The sequence below is a fragment of the Sturnira hondurensis genome, unplaced genomic scaffold (assembly GCF_014824575.4).
Source record: "Sturnira hondurensis isolate 20B ecotype Veracruz unplaced genomic scaffold, ASM1482457v3 Scaffold0023817, whole genome shotgun sequence".
NCBI lineage: Eukaryota > Metazoa > Chordata > Mammalia > Chiroptera > Phyllostomidae > Sturnira > Sturnira hondurensis.
The window spans coordinates 6,289,765-6,312,943 of record NW_028096448.1 but is presented as its reverse complement, the minus strand read 5'-3'; the positions used below and the strand labels follow the sequence as shown (position 1 = coordinate 6,312,943).

Genomic DNA, 23,179 nt, shown 5'->3' with positions numbered 1-23,179 from the left:
TTACTGTATACAGTGAACTCGAAAGCAAACTCATTAGACATTCCCTTAACAGAAGCTCTGTGGGCTGCCACTGCAGTGCAACTTTGCCTCTTTCTCCTCTCTGCCTCCTGCAGGGCATCACAGCACCTGGTTCCAGAGCCTTCTGCATCCTCTCATGTGCTTGGCCATGACTGGTAGCCACATCCACTGGAATCACAGCCCAGCATTAAGTTTTCAGGAATTCCAACAAAAACAGGAGAAGTGGTCAGGGAAGGGAAGGGAGCCAAAAATTCTAGAAACTGTAGGATATGCCAGGCACTAACTGTTTCCATTCATTTAACAGATATTTAATGCTCAGTACAGGGCAAGCTCTATGCCAAACTTGTTTGAACATTAGAATCATCTGAGGATGTCTTAGAAACTCCAAAACCTGGGCCAAATTGCTGAAATGCTCTCTGGGGCAGCAGGACACAGACATCTTCTTTTTAAAGCTCCCCTAGGTGATGCCAATGTGCTGACAAGTTTGGGAAAACCACTCTATGCTATGTGCTGGGATTGATCTTAATCATCACAGCAATATTATTAGAACTGTATCAAAATCCTTCTTTAGGACTTCCGGCCAAGATGGAGGCATAGGTGGAAACACTGTGCCCCCTCCCATAACTAAATTTAAAGACAGCTAAGTTCGAGAAATAAAAACGCAGCCAAAACAGTGAAAATTGAACTGTACGGAGGTCCAACAACAACGAACCACTCAGCCAGACCTGTAAGAGGGGCGGTGGAGTGAGATCAGGCTGGAAAGACCGTCGGTTCGACCAACCCAGGACTGAAGGTGGAGGCAGTTGGTGGATCCCAGGTGTGGGGTGGCGACAGGCGGACCCAGTGAGGGCGCAGGGTGGCTGGCTGACTGCAGTCATACATTTGCACGCAGATAAACCAAGTAAAGGAGCGAACAGTGAGACAGACTCCTCAGGCTAGGGCCCCAGTGGGAATTAGAGCCTGAAAGCACCAACTGGAAAGACTTTCTTGGGGTCGAGGGGCAAGGAGAGGCTCCCAGACTCACAGAGAGTTCGTGGGAGAGACCCACAGGGTCCTGGAGAGTACATGGGCCCACACACCTGGGAACCAGCACCAGAGGGGCCCAATTTGCTTGTGGGAAGCCGCAGAGGGGGCAGAAATCTGAGAGAGAGTGGAGCTGAGCAAAGCACCATTTTTTTCCCTCTCTGACCCTGCTCCCACATACAGCGTCACCACCCAGTGACTGGGTCGCCAGACCCTGGTGAACACCTAGGGCTCCACCCCTCATACATAACAGGTGTGAACAGACCAAACATTATGACTCAAGAATAGCTCAAAGCCCTAGAGCCTATAATTCTAAGTGACCAAGAAATAGCCAACCTTTCAGATGCTCAGTTCAAAATACTGATGATCAGGATGTTCACAGAACTGGTTGATTTTAGCCACAAATTAGAGGAACATATGAAGGCTAAACTGATTGAAATGAAGGGAAATACCCAGGAAACCAAAGGAAAAGAAAGAAAAGAGGAACAGCCATGAGTGAAAAACTTATTTGAACAAATAATAAAGGAGAACTTCCTCCGTCTGGCAAAGGAAATAGACTTCCAGGAAATCCAGGAAGCTCAGAGAGTCCCAAAGAAGTTGGACCCAAGAAGGAACACACCAAGGAACATCATCATTACATTAACCAAGATTAAAATGAAGGAGAGAATTCTAGAAGCAGCAAGAGATATGGGGACAGTCACCTACAAAGGACTGCCCATCAGACTGTCAGCTGATTTCTCCAAAGAGACCTTACAGGCAAGAAGGGGCTGGAAAGAAGTATTCCAAGTCATGACATCCAAAGACCTACAGCCAAGATTGCTCTATCCAGCAAAGCTTTCATTTAGAATGGAAGAACAGATAAAGTGCTTCTCAGATAAGGTCAAGTTCAAGGAGTTCATCATCACCAAGCCCTTATTATATGAAATGCTAAAGGGACTTATCTAAGAAAAAGAAGATAAAAAATATTACCAGTGAAAGGACAGCAAACTCACAGTTATTAACAACCACACCTAAAGCAAAAGCAAACTAAGAGGACAGCTAGATCGGGAGTGGAACCATAGAAATGGAGATCACATGGAGGGTTAGTAACAGGGGAGTGGGAGGAAGAGAAGGAGGGAGAAGGTTCAGAAAATAAGTAGCATAGATGGTAGGTAGAAAATAGATAGGGGGGAGGGCAGGAATATTATGGGAAATACGAAATCTAAAGAACTTGTGACACATGGACATGAATGAAAGAGGGGGAATGGTGAGGGAGGGGTGTGCAGGGTAGAGGGGAGTGAAGGGGGGGATGGGACAACTATAATGGCATAATCAATAAAATATATTTAAAAAATCCTTCTTTAGCAGATAGTAAAGCAGGAAATCGGAAAGGCTGACCCAACACTCAATGGCCAGTAAGGGATAGGGACACGACTCTACAGCATACCTGCACGATGCTGAAGCCTTCTACAGGACGGGTGGTGGCCCGAGGTGGGGTGCAGGGGAGGCCCGTGAAGGGGGGTCAAAAGGGCAAACTTCCAGGCTTAAAATGAGTAGGTCCTAGGGATGTAATGTACATTACATATGTACATATGCTTGCTGACCATAGTTAATAACACTGTATTGTAAACTTGAAAGTTCTTAAGAGAGTAACTTCTAGAAGTTCTCATTGCAAGAAAAAGTAATTGCACATTGAATGGATGCTGACTAGACTTATAGTGGTGATTGTTTTGCAGTCTATAAAAATGTCAAATCTTTATGTTGTACACCTGAAGGTAATATAATGTTATATGTTAATGACAGCTCTATAAAAATTTTAAAAAATAAGCCTTCTTCAGGGAAATCTTTTATGCCATATTCAGACTTTTGTTTTTTTAAATAGTCACTAGTCAAATTAAAGAACCAGAGGCATGGGCTACCTCAGGATACATGCAGTGCTGCTCTTGGGGCCCTTGAAGCCGCGAATCCAGCTTCATTTTTGTCTCCTTTACGACCGGCTCTGTCCTCTAATGCCTCAGCAGCTGCCTGAGCTCCTACAGCCACTCTGGAACGGGGCCTGATTCTCTGGGGGGCAGCGGGGGAGGCGTTTCGGGTGTTGACAGTGGCACCTCAGCATCAAGTCACCCTTGATGCTGGTTGGTTGTGACTCTGCTCTGGTTCTAGAAACTGGCTTCTTGCCTTATTCATTTTTTCCAGAGTAACCACTGATTCCAGTCACGGGGTGTTTGCACCCAAATCTCGGTTCCCTCAAGTTGAACGGAGACCTGATTACCCCTCTGGGACAGCAGGGACCTCTTGGTGAGATTCCCTTGAAGAGAAACTCTGATGGCCGAGGTAATGTCTAGACCGAATGAGAAGTAGTGGATCCCATCCCGGCCCATAGCCTCAGTTGCCCGCTGAGGGCGCTACTACTTCTCATTCCCTGGACAGAGGCCCTGTGGGAAGTGGAACTAAGCTGAGAAAGGAGCCCTGGGGCAGGGCAGGTGTGGCTTGCTCCCCACCCACACCCCGCCCTAGTTAGGTCCGTGTAGGAATATTGGAGGGACCGCTTCGGAGAGGTAAATGTCTGGGGGAACTGAGATGAGGGCTGAGATGAGCCTCTGACCAGCAGAATGTGCTCCAGGAACCTGGAAGGGTCCTAAGAGAGCCAAAGGGATGACTGGTAATTAGCCAGCAGACAGCATCGGTTTCTGGGGACAGAGGCTACAGTACGGGGTCAGATCTACAAGGCAGAATAAAACTGCATTTTTAAAAAGATGCCGTTTACTTGCAAATTATCCAAAGAGTTCTAAAACAACCTTTTTCTTTTTTTTAAGATTTTATTTATTTATCTTTAGAGAGGAAGGGAAGGAGAGAAAGAGAGAAATATCAATGTGTGGTTGCCCCTCATGTGTCCCCCATGGGGGAACTGGCCTGCAACCCAGACATGTGTCCTGACTGGGAATCAAACCGCGATCGTGTGGTTCACAGGTCCATGCTCAATCCACTGAGCTACGCCAGCCAGGGCTAAAACAACCCTTTTCTTAATAAAATATTATTTTATGGTGTGTTTTAAGCTGACCATTACTTTAATTTTATTTCTAAGGTGTAGAATTAAACATCTAAAAGCTCAGGACCTAGAGGATTGTGACACCCTGTGACTGGCGCAGGCCACACGGATTGGAAAGTAAAGGTGAGGGACCTGCAGGCAGAAACCCTTGATTAAGCAGCAATGACTCCCTCCCCTTCGCCCCGACCCCCCCCCCCACAAAAGCTACTTTATTAGGTTGATGAATGAGCCTTGAGTACCTCGAAGCCTCAGAATAAAAAAAAATCTATTCAAGTCATTTTAACAATGGTTTACAACTTAAAAAAAGAAAAGCAGTACATTTATTATTTTAAGTGGCCACATTCAGGGGTCAAAAGTTCACTTATGTTGTAAGAACACAGCACAAAATCTGAAAAAGCTGCTTCTTAAAAATCTTTATTAAGATTAATTTTGAGAGCAGATGCTTGATTATACACTTCTTTTTGGAGGAGTCACAAAGACTTTTTAAAATGTCTGCAAATCCCTTTCTCTAACTTAATTTCGACTGTCCCGGGAACAGCTGCCCCCTCTAGTTTTAAATATATGGCCTATAGCTGTCAGATAATGAAACCATTGTATGCGCCATGTGGAAAGCTTGCAGTTTTTTTGTTTTGCACATATACACTATAAAATTATATAACTATATTACATATAATATACCTATGTACTAATGTGTGATGTTTCATTCAATGTTACTTGAAATAATTACTAATTTTATTATTTTAGAATTTAGGTTTTATTCTGAAAGAGAAACTACTTCTAGTTCTTTAAAAAAAATTTTATTCATTGATTTTAGAGAGAGAGAAACACCAATTTGTTTTTCCACTCATTTATACATTCACTGGTTGATTCTTGCATGTGCCCTGACCAGTGATCAAACCCACAACCTTGGTGACCAGGACAATGCTCTCACCAACTGAGCTACCCAACTACTTCTAGTTCTTAAATGAAATACCCACAGTGTCTTGCTGGTGGCAGTTACACATGTAATTAACACCCTACTTCTGCCCTCAAAGACAAACATCATTGCATTAGTTATCCAGTTAATACAGGTATCGTGTAGCTTTGGATCTAAACAATCTACAAAAAGGACTCTAATTATCCACTTTGTTGAGTTTGTACAAAGCAGGACCAATAAGGTACTTTTAAAGAGAGGTTTTATGACTTCGTAACAGAATTAAGCAAAACGTGAAACATTGCTGGTTAAGTAAAAAAAAAAAATCAGTTACAAAGAGAAATTTTCTATGATTTTCTGCTTTGTTACATTGTTCCTTCCAACTAAATTGTTTGGACACTTTCAATGTTCACATTTTAAATTCTTAGATTTTTCAAACCCAATAACATAAAAGTAGCAGATGATCTGGTTTAAATAGAATCTAACTCTTTGATAGGCAGATTGAAAGTGAATCAGAGTAAGTGGAGCTCGTTTGTGAGTTCATTCAACAAATTTACCAAGGGCTACCTTGCAAGGAGCTGGGTATACGATGAAAAACGAGGCGTATGTCCTACTTGGTAAGAAGTTTATAACCTAGTGGAACTGTCAAGTAACTCATAAGCAGTTTGGCACGTGTCATGTGAGCAAAGGACTCTGGGGGCACAAAGGAGGGTGTGACCATCTCTCCTCAGGGGAGTGGGCTCAGGACAGCCAGAGAAGGGGCTGCTGTGGCCACACCATCAAATGTTTTGTAGAGAACAGAGGTCCTGTGAGAGACGCCGAGGGGCTTTCAGCTGGGAGAAACGTAGATATAAATAACGTTAATCTCAACTCTAAGAATAGGCCAGGCGACCTATGTCTTGGCCCATGTTTTCACAATTTTTTAAGAAGTAGAGACTAAGAAAATAAAAATAACATGTGGCAGTGTCTTGGAACAAATGGATTGCATTCCTCCTAACAGAGCTTTTGTTGCAATGTTTCTTCTATAAAATGAGCTTAGTGATAGTAATATTTTGAGCCACCTGTCTCTAAGTATTTGTGGAACTCACAGATAAAGCTGCAAATTGAAACAGCTGACACACGATGGGATGGGATGGTTTTTACCCCGTCCCCATCCGTCCCTCATGGCTAGCACCCCAGCCCCCACGCATGCACATACGGCTGTCTTCTGTGTCTCTGTTAGATTCTCTTTTTTTAAGAAAAGATTTTATTTATTTATTTTTAGAGAGAGGGTAAGGGAGGGAGAAAGAGAGGAAGAGAAACATCAATGTGTGGTTGCCTCTTATGCACCCTTCACTGGGGACCTGGACTGCAACCCAGGTATTTACCCTGACTGGGAATTGAACCAGCGACCCTTTGGTTCACAGGCCAGTGCTCAACCCACTGGGCTACACCAGCCAGGGCTTAGAGTCTCTCTCTTTAGTTGTCCATCTTGAAGCCAACCTGGCCCAGTAATTACCTGGTAGCTGTGACAGCTTCCCTATGCCAGATTATATTCCTTAAAAGCAGTTTAAACTCTAAACCCCTTGTGCCAAGATAGAAGTAAGGAGGGAAGGCAGGACGAACCCAAATCTCGTGACTTTTCATCAAGGACTTTTGATGGCTTCCCTCTTCCTATGCTCCCCACCCTCCTGTGGTGTCTTTAGGTCATGCCTTTGATGACCTGGAGGGATGTGAGCTAAGGCCATGGATGAAAGAAGATAGAACAAGAAACAAAGTCTCTTCAGAGAAGGAATAATAGTTTTAAGTTGGGAACAGTTTGGGGATAACGTACACAGTCCAGTAACTTAGTGTTACTATGTTCGTTTTTCTCCTAATTTGTCTCGAATGTGGCCCTTCAGAAACCAGAGGTGGTGATTTCTGTTCGACAGAAAATAGGAATCTTTGAGAACAGTAGACTAAGCCCTCGGGGCAGAGTCCAGAACATATTGAACACATTCCGATTTGCTGAAGCGGTCCAGCTATTTTGCACAAATTTTCTTGATGAGCAGCCTCAATTATTAGTTTGGCCTTGCTTTGCTCTTGCTATCAGAACTAAATCTGGAATTTCCAGATTGTCTTTTCTTCTTGTCTGCCAGCACTGGCAACTTGAAGATAAAATTTCTCATAAAATAAAAGGGAAGATAAAATTAAATTTTCCACGGGAAAATTTCCCAGAGTTAAAGATAGCAGAGTATACTCATTAAAGAGACAAACTATAGATAGCCAACACTGATGGGGACCAAGAGTGACTGACATGTGGCTTGAATTATCTGAACAATTACTTTATTTGGCCTGAAAGGCCGAGGTCTGAACTATCGTTGAATTAAAGTTGTCGATCCTCTTTCAGATTTTAGGTTCACAAGAAAACTACTGTGTTGCTCTAATTATCCCTACTTGGTAGATGGCAAAGGTAGGGGTGAGGCAAAATAATAGCTGTGACAAAGTTGATTTACATTTGCCTCAGTATTATATATTATTTACTTAGGAAAAAATAAAAAAAAATAGGAGCATCAATATTTGCTGAGCTTTATAGCCGAGGCACACTGAGACACATTAACTTTTGTCTCAATTTCAGTTCCAGAATTCACAGGAAACTTTCATTGGTGCGTAGGTCTGGAGCAAGTTCTGCTATTAGCTCAGCTTGCATCAGGGGTACAATCTGGACCAACAAGTGTGGTCCAGGCTTGGCACTATGTTACATTCTGTGAAGGGTCCGCTTCATCTTTAGAAGACAATCTGCACCTTTCCCCCATTCCTTCTCAAGAAGCCACTTTTGCTCCATCTAATGTTATATGCATTTCCCGAGTTTATACCAAATGGGAATAAGGGACGTGCAGGTGGCGAGGGACAGGTGCAGGCCAGGCACTGGGGACCAATATGCCCCTATACTGACATGCATCATTCATTTCAATTACCATCTTTTGACAGAAGAAAAAAGAAATTCAATTTACGTGGCTTTTGAACAATGGGCACAATCTGTATAGTTAATGGAATAACACTATGAACATTTCACTGTGAAGAATGTGATTACAAATTAATATGTTCAATTTAGCAAATGTGTTTGGACATTGTGTTTCAGGCCCTGCACTGAAACACAGTCACGGCTGCAGATTCCAGTGGACTGGGAAAAGGACTCTGCTTTCAGTGTGCTCACGGCCTCGGGGGAGAGAAGACACCACTGTGTTTCCAGACTCCAGGCACTTCGGCTATCGGCCTGGTGTCTTTGCTCAGGCTGCGTCTTTGCTTGGAAGGCTCTTCCCCAATTACTATCTGGACAATTCTTCAATATCCTTCAAGGCTCAGCTCAAAGTTTTCTTCTTTTATAGGTTTTCTGGAGCTCTCCTAAGAAGAAATTTCCTGTTTCTCTATTACCAGGATCCACTAGGAACACCCTCATTTGTCTGTGAAGCCAGGTTTGGTCATCTCCCAAGCTTGGGCTGTAAAGAACCACTCGATATTCATCTTAATGTCACTGGTAGTGTGGCCCCGCACCTGAAACAGTGCTATGTTAATATCTACTGAAGTGAATAAGTAACTGCTTTATGAAGTAGAAAGTGCTAAGCATCATATAAGAAATACAGATTTTAAGAAGTGTTATGGAGGTTTTGTGGAGGGGAAGGAAAACGTGCAGGTTGGGGCAGGACGTGGTCGTAGGCAGACATCAGAGAGGCTTCTGGGAGAGCGGACTGTTTGAAATCCCTTCGAAGGATGAATGGGTCGAATGTGACCAAGGAAGCAAGAGAAAGGGGATTCCAACAGCAGGGCCATGAGTGTTGTCATTGGGACAAATACATGTGACTGCTTCATGAGCAACCACAGTTACGGATCCACATTAGCACTGGCTTTCAAAGCATTACCTTTGGTGAGACATGGTTTCGATGAAAGTGTCACTATTCATAATTTTCTTTCAAATTTGCCTTCGGACCCACTTACCAAAATAAACAAACCAAAAAATCACTTCTGCCTTTGTACTTTGCTCCTTTTGATTAAAAAGAATTATGATTTAGGTTAATTTTTCTCCAAAGAGGGTCTCAATGGCTTTTGGCTATTTGAAAAGATAAAAGTCACTTTTAAAGAAGGAAGATTTGCTACCACTTAGTATCCAAAAAAGGATGTGCCAGAGGCTTTATCTGTCACTGCCCTTTCTCACTAGGCAGGGACAGGGTGACAGATAAAGCCACTTAGCTGTGAAGGTGATCACCAGGAGGCCCAGTCTCAGGAACATCTGTGTGTGTGTGTGTGTGTGTGTGTGTGTGTGTGTGTATGTGGCAGAGAGGGTGGGGGGCTTTGGGGAATGGAGGCTAAGAGGCTGGACCCAAAGGCATGGTACTCTCACAGTGAATGAGAGCCTGGGGTGCCCACTGCGGCTCCACTCTGGGCTAGACTGACAGCTGAGTTGACTCAGGGTGTCTTCCTATCCAGGCACCCCCAGACCTGCTCTGGGAAGCACCTCAGCATGCACCCTTAAGCCACAACTCCTGATTTTCCTAAGGCTCTGGAAAAGAGAGTGGGCAACAGGACACCTGCAGTTATACCACTGCCTTCAATATCACACATTAAAGAATTTCATATAAGCATACCTGGATTTAAATATTCCCGGGGTGATGGTTTAAATAAATCAGGAACGTGTATTAACTTGCTAGCCCTCAGGTCTAGAGAGTTCGAGTTCTTGCCCTGGCTGGTGTGGCTCAGTTGGTAGGAGTGTTGTCCCATAGAATGAAAGATCACAGGTTCAATTCCCAGTCAGGGCACATGCCTACGTTGCAGGTTCAGTCCTCAGTCAGGGCGCATATGAAACGCTGCAAATTGATATCTCTCTTTCACATCAATGGCTCTCTCCCTCTCTCTCCCTCCCTTCCCTGCTCTCTAAAATCAATAAGCAGGTCCTCAGGTGAGGATAAAAAAATAGAGAGTTCAAACTTTTGGTTATGAAAAAGTTTTGGCAAATAAAATAATCTTGAGCATTAAAGTAGGCAGTTTTAAAAGTAACTACTGTTTTGATTTAGAGAGAGAAAGATGGAAATACTCTAGAAAACATTTATGTGTTCTTGTCAACTAACAAAACTCAAAGGTATTTCTGAGACAATAAAGTAGCTCTAAATACAAAAAGCTTACCTAGAGCTTTATAGTGCAGCTAACCCTAAACTGTTGTGTATAAAGTTGTAGATATTTATTTTTAACCTACACTTATCCTAGTGAAGATATAGGGCACGTAAAAATAAAATCATCCCAAAGCTTCAAAAGACGGACTTTGAACTTCTAGGCAGTAATCTATCAAATAAGACAACTGGTTAGTAAATAACCAAGAGATCATTCCATAAAACCTTACTCCTTAATTCTATAAGCCTGCATCTACCTCCAACACCTCAGAAACTCTTATTTTCTTTTTCCTTTTGATGAGAGAGAGAGAGGGAGAGAGAGGAAGAGGCATTGATCAGTCACTTCCCTCATGTGTCTGATGTGGGACCAAACTCGAAACCTAGGCATGTGCTCTGATCGGGAATTGAACCCGCAACCTTTTGGTGTACACAGTGATGCTCCAACCAAGCCACCCAGCCAGGGCAGCAGAAACTACTTTCTAAAGGTCCCTAATAAGGTAGATGATGGCAGTCTTTTTCCAGTTCTTTTTCCCAACTGTTCCAGTTGGGACAGTGATTGCCAGCTCATCTTTCTTAGAGCTCTGAGACCCTGCACTCTACTTCTCTTGTCTCCTTGACTGATTTACACCATTCTTCAAATAATGGTGTCCTGCAAGATCTTATCCTCGATCATATTCTCTTTTTCCTCTCTTCTCATGTATGTAACTATCATCTCTAGCCCTCCCCCACTTCAGTGATGGTCAGACCTGCACCTCACCTGCTTGCCACACCTCTCCTCCTCCACGGATGTCTCACCTGTACCCTGAAAACAACATGGTGAAAGCTTGTGAATATTTTTCTTGCTTTGGTGCTAACACCTCCTGTCGATTCCCCTATTTTTATTGATGTTATTATGACTCTCCCAGACTTCCAGATTGGAGACTTTGTGTTTAGAATTCTCTCTCCCCTCCCCCCGCCCCCGTCTCTTCCCTTTGTCCTCCAACTCAGTGTCTGTTCCACTCCTTTCTTTGCATTGCCATTGTCTCACTCTGGGTCACCTACTAACTCCCCCACCCCTGCCCATCCACTAGTCTCCTAACAGGTTCCAGGACCTGTAATCTCTTCCTTTTCCCATCTGTCTTGCACATCTTTCTGCTTAAAAACCTACAGTGAAGGAAAAAACAAACTTGCACACCACAGAGGAACATCTTCTTAGGATAACACATAAGGATTTTACCATCTGGCCCCAATTTGCCTTTCTGTTCTCACATTTTGCTTCTTTCCTCTTTGCAAAACTACCAGCTTTTCTCTCAAAGTACCTTGTTCATGTCCTGTGTGCTGAGCTTGGGAACACCTACTCGTCCTTCAGGACCCAAACCCAATGCCAGCCTAGTTGTTGCCCTTCTTGTCCACCCGAGTCTAGTTAGCAAGGTTTATTTCCAACATAGCCTTATAGTGTTATTTATTTTTGCTTCATAATTAAAACTTGCTGTTTGATGGCAGGAACTGTAACATAAACATCATGCCGGATGTGTGCTCTGCATGTGGTAGATAGCAATAAATAGTTACTAAATAAATGAACGAGTAAAAATTAGTGATTTCCCTTGAGTCTCCCTCAGGCTGGACTCCTTTGGTCCAACTTAAATATATAAGAGCAGTGCTTTTCAAACTTTAACATGTGTATAAAGTACCTGAGGAGGTGTTACTAAAGGGTAGGTTCTGATTCAGCAGGCCTGGGGTGGGGCCTGAGATACTGTGTTGCTAACGTTCTCAGATTGCTGAGGCCTGAGAACCACACTGCACTACAGGACTGGGCATCCTGTACCGCCATGTTTTCCTGTCTATGCTGCTCAGCGAGTCTTGACCTTGCCTCTAGCATGCCACGCACCCCATTCTATCATGTTGTATGGTTTATATATTCAGCTGGAATGTGCGTTTCAGTGGACAGGAACTGTGCCTACTGGGCCACATATCCATTTTGCTATTGTCAGCACATTGCTCAGAACCCAGGGTGAAGTAGGTAGGTTCTTACGCCATGTTTAATTCGGGCTGGACTCACAGCCATTTCCAACCTAACTTCACGTGGAGCTCATTTGTTAGTCAATGACACTCCTTACTCCCTCCAAGCAGCCCATGTGCTCTTGCACAGGAGACAAAAAGGAGCTAAAACCCAAGAGCAATTAAGGCAGACTGAATGCAGCTGTGGTCAGGTAGCGTGGAGAGAGCCATTCTCTGTACTCATGGAGACTGATGTGCTTCTGACCCAGACAAGCGACACGCCACCTCTGGTTTTGTTCCTTTATTTTGATTGATAAACTTAAGGCGCAGGTTTGGGAAAACGTTACTGTGTGAAAAGGCTGTATTATATGTACCTTGGACTTTTTGTAAATAAGTGTTTTGTGCACTCTGCTGAACAATAGCAAAAATATAATAATTTTTTAACAATACATAAAATAATACTGTTTATAGTTAAAATAAAAATTTAGATATAAAGATTAAACTTTTGCTTGTAAAATCAAAGGAAGACAGGAGGCCAAACTTAAAAACTTAAAGGCATACATATTCAATGACATATGCTACAGAGCCTACATTATCTATGAGTTAGGGTACCCCCGGCTGAATTTTAATTTGATGACAGCAAACTGCTAACTTTTCGCTTTGTGAGTGGACATTTGGTCTTCATGTTTAGAAATCGTTTGAAAGATATCTACCTGGAGGAGAAGGAGTGATCTTAGTGTCTCCTGCTTTGAGGAAAATAAAGCCCTACCTTGTGTAAAACTGTAACCATTTCCAACTAATATTTGCACTTTTTGGAGTTTCAAGGGAGGTTAGGATGGATGACAATTTGTGTATAGAATAGATTTTTTAAAAAATTCACATTATTAACAGAAAGAATGACATCATGATTATGTAAGACTTGATACACATTCATTGGTGTGTAGTTTGAATCCGCTTTACAAATAATTGCATTGTAGTTGTTTTCACAGCTAGAGTAATTCGGAAAGACATATGAAAGGACAAAAGTCTACCAAGTTTAGCACCAGAAAGTTAAAAAAAACAACCACATTTTATCCTATTTATGAAATTCTTTTCATGACCTTTTCCTGGCCAGATCCACACAGAACAGAGTAGTAGGTGGAATGTTGATCTGGACAATTTATTTAAAAAATCATGTATTTGGGTAATTATAAGTGTAAAGAATAGGCCTTCGTTTTTCGGCTTTAGTTATCTGATTTGCAGGAACTACCAATGAATATTAGAAATCTGACAAACTACAAAAATAATCATTTACAATATTGGGTTCCTGCCAAAAGATCAATGTATTCCACAAAGTGTATTTGAGACCTAGCACAAAGTATGTAAATTAATATGGAAAAGAGTTAAACTACCTCAAGCCGGCAAGGAGTTTCCGGTGTAGAGTCCTAGGCCATGGTCATATTGAAGACACGTTGACAGAATCAGAAGATTGTATTTGCCACAGTAAACATAGCAAGAAATTCCAGATGGATTACTTCTCAGCTGCTTCTTCCCCCGGAAGCACCCCCACCCCCATTTGCGCACATGGACCCTCTTGCCAGGCACATCCTGAAAAATGGCTGGCTTCAACGTTTTGCATTTTGCTGTGACAACTGAAGGGAGCAACAGTTGTCTGGCACAGCTGCGGTCTGAACACACAGGTTAGGAGTGGGGAGCAGGCAAAGACAGTTGATTCCTGCTGGTAACTCAGAGGGAATGAGTCTTTCTCAGAGCGATGTCCCCTTGGAAACTAAGTACCCAGCAGCATGGGTGCAGTTAGTTGATTACTAAAACTCCACAGAGTGCAAATCTCAAAATCCAATTTGAAAGAAGAAAATAAGTGACTCAAGATACTTGATTTATATTTTAAATTGAAACTATAATTAAAAATAAATTATAATAGTTTTTTCACCCCAACTCTTAGAAGAGAACAAAAATATGAGGAAATAGGTTTCTGTGCATAAAAGTTGTCAAAAGATTTTGAACATGTTATCTCTGAAGCAACATTTTCTTATCATAATCACTCCTTTCCTTTTAATTAATTAATTAATTAATTAATTTTTATTTTAAAAATATTTTATTGATTATGCTATTACCGTTAGAAGTTCTGTTTTCCCCCCTTTTATTCCCCTCCGACCTGCATCAACCCTCCCACCTGCATTTCCCTCCTTACTTCTCATCCATGGTCGTACATATAAGTTCTTTGGCTTCTCCATTTCCCATAGTATTCTTAACCTCTCCCTGTCTATTTTGTACCTACCATTTATGCTTCTTATTCCCTGTGCCTTTTACCCACATTCTCCCTCTCCCCCTCCCCAGTGATAACCCTCCACATGATCTCCATTTCTGTGATTCTCTTCCCGTTCTAGTTGTTTGCTTAGTTTGTTTCTGTTTTTGTTTTTTTAGGTTTGGTTATTGATAGTAGTGAGTTTGTTGTCATTTTACTGTTCATATTTTTGATCCTTTTCTTTTTCTTAGGTAAGTCCCTTTAACATTTCATGTAATAAGGACTTGGTGATAATGAACTACTTTAACTTGACCTTATCTGGGAAGCACTTTATCTGTTCTTCCATTCTAAATGATAGCTTTGCTGGATCGAGTAATCTTGCATGCAGGTCTTTGCCTTTCATGACTTTGAACACTTCTTTCCAGCCCCTTCTTGCCTACAAAATTTCTTTTGAGAAATCAGCTGATAATCTTATGGAAACTTCTTTGTAGGGTAACTGTCTCCTTTTCTCTTGTTGCTTTTAAGATTTCTTCCTTATCTTTAATCTTATCTATAATGTGCCTTGATTTGTGTTTCCTTGGGTCCAACTTTCTTGGGACTCTCTGAGCTTCCTGGACTTCCTGGAAGTCTATTTGCTTTGCCAGATGAGGGAAGTTTTCCTTCATTATTTTTTCAACTAAGTTTCCAATTTTTGGCTCTTCTTTTACTCCTTCTGGCACCCTTATGATTCAGATGTTGGAACATTTAAAGTTGTTCTGGAGCTTCCTAAGCCTCTTCTCATTTTTTTTGAAAACTTGTTTCTTCATTCTGTCTGGTTGAGTGTTTCTTTCTTCCTTTTGATCCAAACCATTAATTTGAGTCCTGGATTCTTTCCCTTTACTGTTGGTTCCCCGTCCATTTTCTTTATTTCACTTTTCATAGCCTTCAGTTTTTCCTTTATTTTGCAACCATCCTCAACCATTTCTGTGAGCATCCCAATTACCAGTGATTTGGACTGTGCATCTGATAGGTTGGTTATCTCTTCATCACTTACTTGTATTTTTTCTGAAGCTTTGATCTGTTCTTTCATTTGGGCCATTTTTTTGGCTCAGGGCATCAAAACCTTACTATGTTTTGTTATGTAGTAAGGGGTGCAGCCTTAGGTATTTTCCAGGGTGGGGCACCCTATATTCTTGCAATGTAAGTGGGGGAGGTATCCAAGATGGAACAATGCTGCTTGCTTGGCTCTCTGCTGGCTTTCAGTCACTTCTGCCGCTACCCAAAAGCAAATTGGGCCCTTCTAGTACTGATACTCAGGTGGATGGGTTTGTGTACATTCTAGGATCCTGTGGGTCTCCACAATGAACTCTTTTGTGAGGCTGGGAGTTTCTCCTACTGCCACAGGTTTTCTCAGTCAGAGGTTTTGAGGTTCTATTTCCCCATGCTGGAGCCCTGGGTTGTGCTGTCCATCTTGCTTGCTCCCCAGTTGTTCCTCCTGGTTAATCTGCATGCAAATGTGGGGTTGCCTGGTCTATGAGCTGCCAGCTCTTCTGCCCAGGTCTTCCAGCCACTGCCTTGCCTCAAGTCCTCTCTGCTCCAGCTGCCCCTCTCTGCCCCTCCTACCAGACTGGATGAATGTTTCTTCTTTAACTCCTTGGTTGTTGGACTTCCATACAGTTCCATTTTGTGGCAGTTCTGGTTGTTTTTTGTTTTAAAATTTGTTGTTGTCCTTCTTTTGGTTGTGCAAAGAGGCACAGTGTATCTACCTACACCTTCATCTTAGCCTGAAGTCATATTTTTATTGCTTACTCTATTACAGTTGTCCCAATTTTTCCCTTTTGCCCCCCTCCACCAGCTTGCCCCTCTACCCCATAGTCAACCTCCTCTCCATTGTCCATGTCCATGCATCACAAACATGTTCTTTGACTAGTTCTTTACCTTCCTTCCCCCTCCTCTCCCTATCCTCCTCCCCTCCCACAATTATCAGTCTTGGATTCCACGTTTCCATGTCTGTGATTCTACTTTTCTTGTTAGTTTATTTTGTTCATTAGATTCCAGTTATAAGTGAGGTCATATGGTATTTGTCTTTCACTGCCTGGCTTATTTCACTTAAGATAATAGTCTCTGGTTCCATCCATGCTGTCATAAAATGTAGGACTTCCTTCTTCCTTTCTGCTGTGTCCTATTCCGTTGTGTAAATGTACCAGAGTTTTTGAATTCACTCATCTACTGATGGGCACTTGGGCTCTTTCCAACATTGGGTATTGTAAATAGTGCTGCTATGAACATAGGGGTGCATAACTTTCTTTTGAATTGGTGTTTCAGTATTGTTAGGGTACATTCCCAGCAGGGGAATGACTGACTGGGTCATAAGACAGTTGATTTTTAATTTTCAGAGGAAATTCCATACTGTTTTCCATACTGGCCGTACCAGTCTGTATTCCCACCAACAGTGCACTAGGGTTCCCTTTTCTCTACAACCTCACCAGCACTTGTTTGTTGATTTATTAATGATGGCCATTCTGACTGGTGTGAGGTAATATCTCATTGTGGTTTTAATCTGTATCTCTCTGATGGCTAGTGATGTTGAGCTCGTCCCTTTTTTAAAATTGTATGTTTCTCATCACCATTTATCTCCCCTATATCCCTTTCCAATCCTCATTTTTAATATCTGGCCAAAACTCTACTGTAGCCCTCTTTCATTAAAGAACTGAAAGAAATGCTTTGCTTTACAGTAATTACCACTTGGAACAGAATCTCCCATTGTGTATGTTAGGTTGGCATAAGCTTTTTGTGGTGCATATAGGAGTATTATAATGGGCTGTCCATTAAGATGGAATACATTTCTTAAAGCTGCTGAATATTGTGGTATCAATGAACATTAACACTACATGTTTCTATGTTATTTCCTGATCCTTCTTATCATTTATACATGCATACTTTTAGCAAAGTTGTGACCAGTGGAAAAATAAATGAAGTGATTTTTATTTAATTTTTTCCCCATATGCCATTTGATCAGATAATTCTAAGAGCCCTTTCCTTTCTCTTTGCAAGAATGCTGTGATTCTGGCTATAATTATTTATCATTCATTTTGCTGGTAAGTTGGCAGACCATCATAAGTGAGCAGAAAATTATTTAATTTATGCTATGGATTATGTTTTGGGAACTTTTAACTATTTCTTAATAACTTAAATAGAAATTTAGATTAAAATAAAAACTATAATTTTTATAATAAAGTTTTAAATAGTTTTATCCCAAGCCTTATTAGAAGAGGACAAAAATATCAGGAAAAAGGGTTTCTATGAATATGTCTTAAAGCTTGTTAAAAGATTTTGTACATTATGATGTTATCTCTGACCAACATTTTTTTTTACCATAATCATTCCTCACTGTTACTATTTGTCCAAAACATTATCATAGAAATGTTCTAGTAAAGAAGTGAAGTAGATGCTCTGCTTTATAATAGTTACCATTTTGAATGTGTTTCTCCAGTAGCGTGACATGTGCTCAGTGAGTAGTAGCTGTCATTTTGATTGTGGCAATTCATGCTGCCCAATTAATGCTCTGAGGATCACTTATATTTTGCATAAATATAACATCTGTGTTTTGTAACATGTCTTTCAAAATGTGGGATGTGAACTATTAGTGGGTCATGAATTTAATGGGTCTCATCAAGCATTTTATAAAAAAATAAAATAAAATCAGAAAAGAAAATATATGAATGCATATCATGTGGTGAAAAAAAGTGTTGCTTTGTGAAACTTAGGCTTGTGGGTATGGTGTGTATATAAAGTGTTTCTTACACTGGATTTCTTACAATGTATTGTCTTAAAGAAGTTGGAAAGTCATTGTCACAAAGCATATATATCTAATGAACATATGAAAAGATAAGTATTTACTCTAAAATAAAGCAAAACTACATTTATTTTTCTATAATTAATAACATTTTTTTACATTCAAAGCACAACTACTCAGCTTTGCCCATTGCATTAAAGGTATTGAAATCATTTAAAAGTGATTTTCTATTCACTTTCCATGGGGACCATTAGAGAACTAATAGGCTAGTGTTTGTTGACATGATTATTTTCTACAAATGGACTCTTATTCCTTTTTCATTTATCTACCATGAAATAAAAATAAATCTAAAGACTCTTGGTGTTTTGTTTGCTATTATGTCATGATGACATGACTTCATGGCAAACATGTGACAATTCCTCTTTATGACAAATTGACCTATTACAAAACAATATCTCATTGGAAATGTATGAAAAATAATTCCAATTAATCTACAAAAACACCGAGCATCATCCACACATACACTTCTGTACTAAAACCCTTCAAATGTTTATGGACTCTTCTCTCAGAAATCATAACATCGTGAGCAAAAGGTGAACAATTAACTTAGTTATTGTATCCTGCACTGTGCACTTCAGCTTATGGAGAAAATGGGCAAAGTAGAAAATAAAAAGAAGTGTCCGTCTTTAGGGGTTGATGTTAACATTTGTACAATGTCAGGGACAAATGCAGGAGTCGTTCCACATTCCCTGGAAAAGTCACAGACTCGGCCTTCGTTTTAACTCTACTCTGCTAACACTACCAAGTATAACCGACGAGAGGTGCTAGCGGACAGCAACAGGAGAGTGTGGGTCCTGCCCTTGAACAGGATTCACAAACCGCAGCGTTTACTCCAGTTAGACCATCCACTGTGACCACTGTGGGTTCATTTCAGGTAAGATTCATTTCTCACAGAAGGGATTTTCCATGAGAAGCACTTCCCAAACAAGTAAATATTCTTAAAAGATCAAAGAAGATTCTAGAAGACCCCCAACTCACAGTTTAGTTCACACTGTTTACTGGGCACTTACTCGGTACCAGGCACCATGTTAGGGGCTAGAGACTGTAACGAGTTTTGCAGTTGAATGAAAGAGCTCCAAAACCACACAAAATCACAACTCTATATTCTAAGGGCTATGGTTGAGGTATAAGAAAGTGATGGAAGAGGCATAAAGGGATGGCAGCAGTTCCAGATGGAGGGCTGATGGAGATCAATGGAAGTTTCTTAAAGGAGCGATGTTGAAGTGAAGTCTTGATGAAGAGGGAGGGGGTACTTTCCCAGGGAACAGAGATCACAGAGCACGATATATGTTTGGGACATTGCGGTGAAGGCTGAAACTTGCAAATTTTGAAACAACAATTTGATTTGGTTTGACCTCAGCACTGCATGTGGTCAGGACTCCACAAGTGGCAGTGCTGGGGTGCACTGAGAGAAGGGGGGGTAAGAGAGAAGGCAGAAGAAGAGGGCAAAGGTCAGATCAACATCTCACATGGAAATTAAAGTGGGAACAGACACAGCCTGGGATTCTAACCTAGGACTAGGATATCACACAAAGTACTAGAATTGCTTAAGGATCCAAAAATATTATTGGGTAAACTTTTAAACACCAAAAGAGCAAGCAAAAACATTAAAAGAGACATTTTACTCATAATTCTATCTCCTTAAAATTAATAACAATCTCAAACCTTCCTGTTTCCTTCCATTTCACAGTTTCTTCACATAGATGTCATTTTACTCATAAACTTTTGCACTCTATTACTAAACTGACTATAACTAAATTCCCATGTAATTATCATGTTATTTTTAGTGGTTGTCAAGTGTTCTTATCAGGGACACCTTCACCACATCCTTCCAGCATGTCCTGCAGGCAGTTTCCAGATTGTCCCACGACAAATGACATTGTCATAAAGAGTTTCTATACATATATTTTATCTTATGCTTTCCTTAAGGTAACTTCAAAAGTGTGAGATTACTAGGCTACTGGAAGTGAATATTTGTACAGTGTTTTGTGTTACAGGTGAAGAGGGCTTTGTACTTACTGTTTTGCTCCAAGTAAGGCCTGTGGTGTGGTGTTCCTTGATGTATGCTTGAAGCTCACTCCAAATGTTCAAATACGACTTCACCCAATCCACATGGCGTAAATCGCTTTGTTACAAAAGAGAATGGAAGAGAGTGGAGTTAGGATTTAAAATCAGATTTTAAAAAAATGTTCAACTACAAATTCACCCAATCTACATGTTGTAAATTGCTCTGTTATACAAGAGAGTGGAAAAGAATGGAGTTAGGATCAAAATCAGATCTTAAAAAATAGGGAGACACATGGTAATCCAGTTACTAAGGCTGGATGACCCTGGGGCAATTGTCTTTCTAGCCCAGTCACTGTGAACTGATTCCAAAGAGAACCTTGAAAGAAAGGTGGTCCAGGTCTCTCCTGAGGGGAGCTGAGTGCCCTGAGCTCCCCATGCGGAGCAGAGAGGACCACAGGGGGCGCCCCACAGAACCATGCCAGTTTAGCTCATGTGTCCTCTTGTCACCTCTCGTGGGCAGATGACTGTGGAGAGGTAACCCTTTCTTTCTGTCCTGCTTCTAACGCATGATGGAAGACAATGTGCTTTCAGGAAAGAGAATGGTATTGAAAAGAAAAAGTCCTTTGGCCTGTTTTCTAGTAATTTGGTTGAATTATTTGGTTGAGGTATAACCAAGATGGAGAATTTTGGACTGGTAAGAAAGTTGCTATTATAAGAAAAATAATTTTCTACAAATGGGTATCATTTCATACTTCTAAAGGTAACATTCACTTAAATCACTTTAACTTGATGTTTATGATGGTAATGCAAACAAGGCGGGGTCTTATCATTTTTATCCCAATTTTGCTGAACCAAGATGCAGTAAATGCTTACCTCTTACAACAGGATTAACATACAGGATTGAGCCGACTGTTAAAAGAGTAAACTTGTAGATAGGCAAAACAGTTGTAGTCCCTTTGGATAATTTCCACCCACACATTTTTTCCACGGAACGAATTCGTGGTAAATGAGAAAATGACGAAGTCTCAGTTAACAAAAACTTAATCGTGAGCCTGGGCCATTCATCTGAAGACAGTCACTGAAGGAAATCTGTTACCAAAGCCCTCGTCACTAATGACTTTTCTCAGGAGGCACTCCGTTTCGTTCTGCTTGGGAAGCTCCACGAGAAGTACCGCAGTGTTGCGAACCCCATAGTGCTAAGTTGTGCCGTTTAGGAAAAGTGAAACTGGGGGCCGAAGCGTTAATTATCTACCCCTCGAAGGTGAAACACGTGAGTGTGGTTGAGTTCTGTATTTTAAAATTTACTGTTTATGTTAATCAAACCTGTGAAAGACCTCATTTTCACTCTCTTATACTTTCACAGTCAAATCCTAAAAGGCCAGATGTGGCTTCATATATCTCTCATATCAGTTTCCTTATCCTACGGGGTGTGTGAGGGTCTCAGTACAGTGCCCTGCACATAGGAGACAACATGTACAAAAGCTATTGTTCGAGTACTAAAATCACTTCAATATAATATACACATTTAAATGGTTCTTTGATACATACATGTGCATATGTACACATCTGTATGTACATGCAGATGTGTACATATGTCTCTATGTACATATGTCTACATATAGAACACATGTCTATAGATGTTTTAGAAACAGCAGGTTGCAGGTATCTATTTAAAAAGTTTAACAAGCAAGTCCAAACATGGGTAGGCAAATTCATTTTTTACTTAACTATTTTATCAGGATCTTTGATTTGAAGAAAGTTCTAGCAAAGCTTGTAATAGGGAATAACAATATGATGTCTTGTAGCCTGGAGTCAGTCTCTCCAGACAACACAGTAACGGGGACCCAAGAACACGTCAGGAGCTAGGAGCTCATCCTCAGTTTTCATTTACCGTGGAAGAAGCTCTGGCAGGGGCCTGTGATTTCAATACTTATGACTCAGAGAGGCAATGTAAAAGTAATTAATCACTCTATTCATTTACTGAAAAAGAACCGAACAACCAGTCGAGCCAGTGGTAAGGGCTGCACTGTCCACAGCACTTTTGTTTAAACCACAAGGAAGCCTTGCTTAACTTCTCCACCCACGGCCTGCCTGCAGGTGGGCAGCATGACGAAGGACTGCAACGTTCTGCAGCAGCACCGAGCTCCCAGAGTGAGGGCCCAGCTGGCTTGGGTGTGCCCGAAAGTGGGTGTACTGTGATTGGTGTGCAGTGTTCTGCCTCTGACAGGTCACCAGCCCTGGAAGCCTGACCAGTGACTTGGAACGGATCTGACAATTTCTGGAAGTGAAGTGAAGTGAATGAATCCACACGTCTGGATGCATTTCCCTGGCCTGTGATAGTGGTCAGGTGATCCACTAAGTGTAATTGAGTTGTTGATGCTGCCAGAAGTACATTTTGTACTCAGTAGCTGGCATTGAGGGGCAAACACTGGGCTCTACTTCTGCGTGTACAAAAAAGTGGAAAACCATAACCCTCCTGGCTATGCTGCCACCTAAAGAGAATCGCTCACATCTATGGCCCAACATACACTCGGGTAGGGACTGGGAGGAGGTCAGAAGCTGATGACCTGAGATTAAAACAAAAATGGCCTCCAAGGTGACATGCAAAAAGGCAGAGACCTAGGTGGTGCCTAAAGTGTCCAGTCCTGAAAACAAGACTAGGTACGGAAGATCTTTTATGATGCGAAAATCACTACAGGCGTAGGTTCATGCCGACATAAATTTTGCGTCCAATTTTCATAACAAAATTGATTCCTGAACTATTATTTTTATGTGAAAAGAGTAGACATATTGCATTTTTGATGCCTTTTCTCATTCATATTGCACAATTCTGTAATCTCTATACAACATGGCAACATTTATAGTTGTATCATTGGGCAGCATTGCCTCAGCCACAATTTTCTGGGGGCAGGAGGTTTATTACTGGGTATAATTAATTTATCTGAAGTTCCTGTGGGATGAAAGAGGAAAAAGGCACACTGTGACTCGTAAAGCCATCCTTCTTAAAAGCTAC

At 41.3% G+C, this 23,179-nt stretch overlaps 1 protein-coding gene across 1 annotated transcript in view; it reads right to left on the bottom strand.

The window, feature by feature from the left end:
* The window catches only part of CAP2 (cyclase associated actin cytoskeleton regulatory protein 2), a 149,668-nt gene that overhangs the window by 13,562 nt on the left and 112,927 nt on the right, over positions 1-23,179 (bottom strand). Inside the window, exon 7 of the mRNA XM_037037955.1 lies at positions 20,179-20,284. Coding sequence (XP_036893850.1) covers positions 20,179-20,284 — 106 coding nt within the window. The remainder of the gene's footprint in view (positions 1-20,178; positions 20,285-23,179) is intronic.